General features: G+C 34.1%; 1 protein-coding gene across 1 annotated transcript; it reads left to right on the forward strand.

Moving 5' to 3' along the window:
* Window positions 1–1,027: 1,027 nt before the first annotated feature.
* LOC146930398 (auxin response factor 10-like) lies at window positions 1,028–4,891 on the forward strand. The gene is made up of 4 exons (XM_085701947.1): window positions 1,028–2,512; window positions 3,126–3,991; window positions 4,324–4,389; window positions 4,492–4,891. The coding sequence occupies exons 1-4, from the start codon at window positions 1,433–1,435 to the stop codon at window positions 4,571–4,573; spliced, it is 2,094 nt and encodes a 697-aa protein (XP_085558073.1). The 5' UTR covers window positions 1,028–1,432; the 3' UTR covers window positions 4,574–4,891.
* Window positions 4,892–7,082: the final 2,191 nt, after the last annotated feature.

Genomic DNA, 7,082 nt, shown 5'->3' on the forward strand with positions numbered 1-7,082 from the left:
CAGTGAAAAAACCACTGAAAAGAATCCTTGTCTGCAAGTGAGCATGGTAATAAAACTCATCCTCGTAGATATCCGTCTGAATTCTCTCATTTTGACTGATTTTAGGTGTGAGTTTAGGTTTTTGTCGATTTTAAAACACGTGTATAGAGCAAGTGACGTGAATATATGTACTCACCATTAACACATACCCAATTTTGTCTGAATGTACATCAATTTATTACCCATTTTATACAAATAGAAACTCAAACCCTAAATCATTTCACTAATTCAAAGTCTCAACTCTCTCTTTTCTCCTTCCATTTCGCATAGCAGTCTTTCTCTTCTCCATCACCATAGTCATCGATCGTCATCATCTCTTTACTGAATAATACATTACAACATTGCGCTCGGTGTTGAAAAATACTTCTATTTTTATTTAAAAAAATTATCCACCGCACGGATGAGGATGAAATGAGATACCCGAACCCGTCGAAGACAGAGATGAGATTCGATTTCATCCTCGTTGAATATAGATAAGATAGCGAGTAAATATATGAGAGTAAAGTATGACGACGGAGAAGGTAAAAATCGCCTCCACATTGCCCATTGTCATGCTTATATGCAACCAATAACCACAAAAAAAGATAACCAAGTGAAATTGAGGTTAATTGTTCAAAGGAGAGAGTTTAATACAAACTTTACCACACATTTTCTAAGCTTCCATTAATTTATTCTCAGTTGAATAAAGTCAATAGTAAGAATCGTGATATTTTGAATCAAAGTCAAGAGTAAACACTCGTGATATTTTTTTCTGACATATTAGCATTGACACAACTTTAATTGCTTTACTATCTTTATCACATCATATGATCATCATTATAAGACAAAAACAAAAAATAAAATTTTACTTTCTCATACCTTCTTTTTATTCTTCTTATTAATCAATAAATATAAATATAATAGTAACATAAACAGTATATTCATTAAAAATGATGACGACTTGGCTCGGTCGTTTGTTTTCTTCATAGATTCCGGAGTGTGTCTGTCTGTGTTGTTGTTGGACACAGAGAAATAGACAGAAAGAGAGAGAGAGAGAAAATTAGATAAAAATGTGTTTTTTCATTTCATTTTATTTACTTGAGATCTGAAAGAAGAAGAAAACAAATTCAGGTGAGTGAAGTTTTTGCTGATGGATCCTGTTTAACCATAGTGAATGATTCAAATTTCCATTTTCAGATTCTCTGAAGAAAAAAAAAAAACTTTTCTTTTCTATTGAGTAAACCACAAGAAAACCAAAAAACTTCAATTTTTACATGACCCTTTATTCAAAATCTTCATATTCTTCTTAAAGAAGAATTTGGGTTGCTAATTCTAGAAGAAAGAGTGTTAAAGTTGGAATCTTTCTTTGTTGGGGTGTTAGGATTCAATCTGTGAAAGAAGAAAAAGTGTTTCAATGAAGGAAAGTGAGAAAGGGTATTTGGATCCACAGCTATGGCATGCTTGTGCTGGTGGAATGGTTCAGATACCTCAAGTGAACTCCAAAGTTTTCTACTTTCCACAAGGACATGCTGAACATGCTAATACAAACATTGATCTAAGGGTTTCAGTTTCACCACTGATTCTTTGTAAGGTTGTTGGTGTTAAATTCATGGCTGACCCTGAAACTGATGAGGTTTTTGCTGTAATGAAGCTTCTTCCTTTGAGGAATTCAGAGCTTGGTTATGATGAAGGTGGTGGTGGTGATGGTTTGGAAAATTCAGAAAAGCCTGCATCTTTTGCTAAGACTTTGACTCAATCTGATGCAAACAATGGTGGGGGGTTTTCTGTTCCAAGGTACTGTGCTGAGACGATCTTTCCAAGGCTTGATTACGCAGCTGAGCCGCCTGTTCAGACGGTGGTGGCGAAGGATGTGCACGGTGAGCTTTGGAAGTTTAGGCATATTTATAGAGGGACACCGCGCCGGCACTTGCTTACAACAGGGTGGAGTAGTTTTGTGAACCAGAAGAAGCTTGTTGCTGGTGATTCTGTGGTGTTTTTGAGGGCTGAGAATGGTGAATTGTGTGTTGGAATTCGTAGGGCGAAAAAGGGAATTGGTGGTGGTTTTGATGGTTCATCTTGTGGTTGGACTTCAGGTTCTGGTTCTAACAATGTAAATTGTGGAATTGGACCTTTTGGGGCATTTTCTTTTTTCTTGAAAGAAGAGAATAAGACATTGAGAAATAGTTGTTTTGATGGTAATTTGAGTGGAAGAGTGAGAGTGAGGGCTGAAGATGTTATGGAAGCTGTGAAATTGGCTGCTAATAACCAACCATTTGAAGTTGTTTACTATCCAAGAGCAAGCACTCCCGAGTTCTGTGTTAAGGCTTCAGCTGTGAAGGCTGCTATGAGGATTCAATGGTGTTCTGGGATGAGGTTCAAGATGCCCTTTGAAACTGAAGACTCTTCTAGGATTAGTTGGTTTATGGGAACAATTGCTTCTGTTCAGGTTGTTGATCCTATTCGCTGGCCTAATTCTCCGTGGCGCCTTCTTCAGGTATTGTTTTTTAGTTACAATTTGGAGAAAATATGTTGAACACATCTTTACATAAGGGACTCAATTTTTATGCTTCTTTGGATATCTATCTGTGCTTTGTTATTGTTCATTTTTATGGTCATCTCTGGTGTTTGTGGTTATATGGTGTAAATATCTGTAAAAACAAGTCGATTTAGCTGAAATCATAGGTATAATTTTTCAATCAACCTCCTATACTACTAATTGTTTCATTTATTCGTGCACTAATTCAAGTGAAATTCTTGAAAAAATAGCTCAATTGTCATACTGCGAGGTTTTAAATTGCAGTCGCATTGCTAGTCGTGATATTGTGGATAATCACAGGCAAATGTATCTATTACGCCTCAGTTGCGATCTCAAAGATATCTAAATCCTTGATATTATTGCCCAGATTGCGGGGTGAACTTTTTTTTCAAACTCTTGGTTTTTTTTTCACTCTTGTGATTATGAGGATGAAATAACCTGTGTTAAGTAGGGAGATGTTTTTGCATTCTTGATTGCATTCACATCTTAGTTCAAAAATCAATTTAGTTTTGCACAGAATCATATCACACATTCTTGATTATCGATCTCATTGTTATGCCTACTACTACAGGTTACATGGGATGAGCCTGATTTACTACAAAACGTGAAGCGTGTTAGCCCGTGGTTGGTCGAATTAGTATCAAATGTACCAGTCATTCATTTCAGCCCTTTCACTCCACCGAGGAAGAAGCTGCGGTTTCCACCAAACCTCGACTTCCCCCTCGATGTTCAATTTCCGTCACCGAAGTTTTCAGGCAACCAGCTCGGGCCAAACAGCCCCTTCTTTGGTTTATCTGACAATGCTCCTGCATGTATACAGGGAGCCAGGCATGCTCAATTTGGAGGAATATCTCTTTCAGATTTCAACCTTAGCAACAATAAACTTCAGTTAGGGTTGTTTCCTACTAACATTCAGCACCTTGATGTGCATAGTAGGATTTCAAATAGCAACAACATGATGAACAACAATGATAAGACCAAAGAAAGCTTATCATGCCTGTTGAGTATAGGGAAAAAATATGATAAAAGTTTGGAGAAATCTCAATCTGATGACAATGTTGTTAAGAAACATCAGTTTTGTCTCTTTGGTCAACCAATACTCACTGAGCAACAAATTTCTAGAAACTGTTCAGAAAAAAATTCAGTAGATGATAGTAAAGACAAAGAGAAGTGGTTTTTGGATGCATTTTCAGCTGGGAAAGGTTCTAATGCTGCTGAGTTTAGTTGGCAACTTGGATTGGATATTGGTCATTGCAAGGTTTTCTTGGAGTCAGAAGATGTTGGAAGGACCCTTGATTTATCACTTCTTGGTTCTTATGAAGAGCTCTACAAGAAACTTGCTAACATGTTTGATTTAGAAAAGTCTGAGATGTTGAATCATGTTTTTTACCGTGATGCAACAGGTGCTGTGAAGCAAATCGGTGAAGAACCCTTCAGGTATTGCTTTTGTGTTTTGAGTAAACAAGCGCCTCGGTCCTTGAATATGTTAGACGTTGGTACTATAGTCTCTGAATGTGTCAAAATTACAAAAACATATCTAAATGTGTCTTTTGCTAGTTTTTTTGGTCCGGTTGTTAGTTTAGTCTACAAAATTACTTTGTTTTTTTAAGTTTCACAATACATTCTAGGACTATGATGACACTGACACACACGTTTAAAGACCAAAATGACTTCACTTTATTTTTTTTCTTTTGAATTTTCCCATTATTGTACAGTAGCAAAATAGTACTACTCTTGGATTAATGGGGGGTTTTGTGATCTCATTGCAGTGAATTCATGAAGACAGCAAAAAGATTGACAATTCTGACAGATTCAGGCAGCAAAAATGTGAGAGGGTAAGAGAGAAAATGAGTTCATCAGTTTTGTTTTATTCATCTGTGTAAATGATTATGTGTTGAAATGTCTTATATAATAAGAGGATCTTGATTGTTTTTCAGGGCATGGATAACAGGAACTCACAAAGGTGAACATGGATTGGATGCATCAAACAAAACAGGACCTCTAAGCATATTTGCATAATGTGATGTAACATCTAAGATATTGTTGTTTACTTAATGTGGTGTAACATCTGAGATATTGTTATTATTATGATCATGTGAAATTTAAGGATAGTTTTTAACATTAATTACCTCTGAAAAGTCTGAATATGAACAGAATATTTTTATGGAGGTCACTATTGTATCCAAAAAAAGAAGATTCTCTTATCAAGATGGATGAGATTGTTTATGTTTTTTTTAAGTTTAGAAATAATGATGCATATATCATGGTCAACTATTATTGTAATAATGTTAACCAAGATTTGGACCCCACATTTATTGATTTTCTTTTGCTTATTTACATTTACATTGTGCACTTACCTGCGTGTCTCCACGTCATTAGTTCTAATAAACCAAACATATAATGAGATTAATGACATATCTTGTAACCTTTTTCTTCTGTTTGTTTCCACCTATGGTCCCAAACAATTGTCTTCTCCATTTTGTGACTTCTAATCCTAAATGAGAGAGTTTGATCAATAAAAATTGATGAATTTAGTTCAAATTTTGAATCTATTATGTTAATTTTTGTTGACTTAACTTTGTATTATATTTAGAGTCGTAGGGATTATTTGTTATCATAGTCGATATAATTTGTAACGCAATCTAATGGTTACTTCTACTAAAGACCCCATATTAGGCGGTCCACCAAACATCGTACTTTAGCACCATTAGATTAATCTTTTCCTCATAGAATGTTGAACATCGTCTTGTTGGGGAGTCTTAGAAAGCGTTAAGAGTAGTAATGGGTTAGACATTTATAACCATCAAAAGAGTTAGACACGGCAACTTCATCTAAAACCTTATGCATTAAATATATGAATTAACTCTTTTAAAAAGAAGGAGAAGAGAGGGAAAATATGATTTGGTGTGGACGATGCATTGTTATATCTAACAATCATACAAGATCTAATAATGGAGACTAAAAATAAATATGGTCTAATATGAACCACCTATGCGATGGGTCATATTAGCTTTTCCTCATCTCTTTTGTTGCTTGTCCTTTTATTTTGTTGACATTTTCACATTATAAGAATTTTTATTGTTTGGATTTCTTTTATACCTTTGTTTTCTTGTGAGATTTATATAAAACTCACATATTTGGAAAAAAACTAGTACTCACTCCGTGTTATTATAAATCTCATGTTTATAACTTTTACCTTCTTAAATTATTGATCACTTTAGAATATAAAGAACAACATTCGTTATTTTTTCTCCTATAATATCTTTATTCACTTAAATAGTCTATCTACCTTACTAGCATTTGAACTACTATCAATTTCAATTGTTCCAATTAAAAAAACATTCCAATTAATTTGATATTTTATTTTATTTTTCATAAAGATATTTTAATCTTCAACATATTTTCTACGAAATTAGCATAATTAATCATTTTCTTAAATAATACTCTCTTCGCCACACAATGATCGATCTATTTGATGTTTAACAGAGATTAAGAGACGTTTCAAAATGAGAGATGAGAGAGAGAAAGTATTATTTTTACTATGGTGCCCTTATCAAGTAGTGGTGTATGCTTTCATTACAATGAGTGCAAAATGAAAAATATTGACTTGTGAGTGATGCATGTAGTAGTAATTAGATACACAAGTATTAACAATTAAAATAATATTGCACTCCAAATTTAAAGTGTCATTTATGTTGGGATTTTTTTTTTTTAAATAAGTCAATTATTATGGACAAAAAGAAACATCGAGCGAGTAACCAGGAGGTCTAAAGTTTAATCCTTAGAATCCATCATAACTTATTAATTTACTACTCTCCCATTTTAAAATACATGTCTTTTTATTATAATGTGTATTATTCATATAACTTGATCATATTATTTAACTAATATATAAATACAAGTATTAGTATGTATGATGTTCGATGTGTCTCACGATATATATTTTCAAAAGTGTTCTTTTTAACACCCTCTCTAACACGCACTATCTAAAGATATTGTTTTGATCATTTCTCAATATTTATAAAGCACAAACACTCTTCAGATAAAGTATGTTCCGGTATCATACATTTGTTGTGCTTTACACCGACACATATAATTACACTGAATTATGAGATTTTCTCAAATTATTAGTGGTGTCTGCTTGTTATTGTTCGTGTTGTATTCAGTGTTTGTATCGGTATCCGTGTTCAAGTATTAAATTGGAAGGCAACCCGTGCGCACGTACCTGACTTTGAGAGTGTTTGATTAGGTTTTGGATCTAGAAATCCAGAAAACATGGCATGGGTTTTGAAGGCAGTTGTTTGACGGAGAAACAGGAATTGGTCTCAACACACACCACTATGTTGTCCAAACTCCAAACCACGCCAATATTGAATTTGCATGCATGCATGGGTTTAATCACTTTAATTCTCAATTCTCCATAACGTGACGTGATATGTCGTAAGTACACAAACAAAAGGTTCCTCATCCTACCATAATTAAGTGTTTGTTTTGTTGAGTAGGAACAAAGTCATTACTAAGCACACGT

Source organism: Medicago sativa, chromosome 4 (genome assembly GCF_051527215.1).
Source record: "Medicago sativa cultivar Bolivia chromosome 4, Bolivia_mono, whole genome shotgun sequence".
Classification (NCBI taxonomy): domain Eukaryota; kingdom Viridiplantae; phylum Streptophyta; class Magnoliopsida; order Fabales; family Fabaceae; genus Medicago; species Medicago sativa.

Coding starts and splice junctions, on each gene's coding strand:
- LOC146930398 (XM_085701947.1), top strand. CDS start 1,433: ATGAAGGAAAGTGAGAAAGGGTATTTGGATCCACAGCTATGGCATGCT. Junction 2,513..3,125: donor CTCCGTGGCGCCTTCTTCAG/GTATTGTTTTTT, acceptor CTACTACTACAG/GTTACATGGGATGAGCCTGA. Junction 3,992..4,323: donor ATCGGTGAAGAACCCTTCAG/GTATTGCTTTTG, acceptor ATCTCATTGCAG/TGAATTCATGAAGACAGCAA.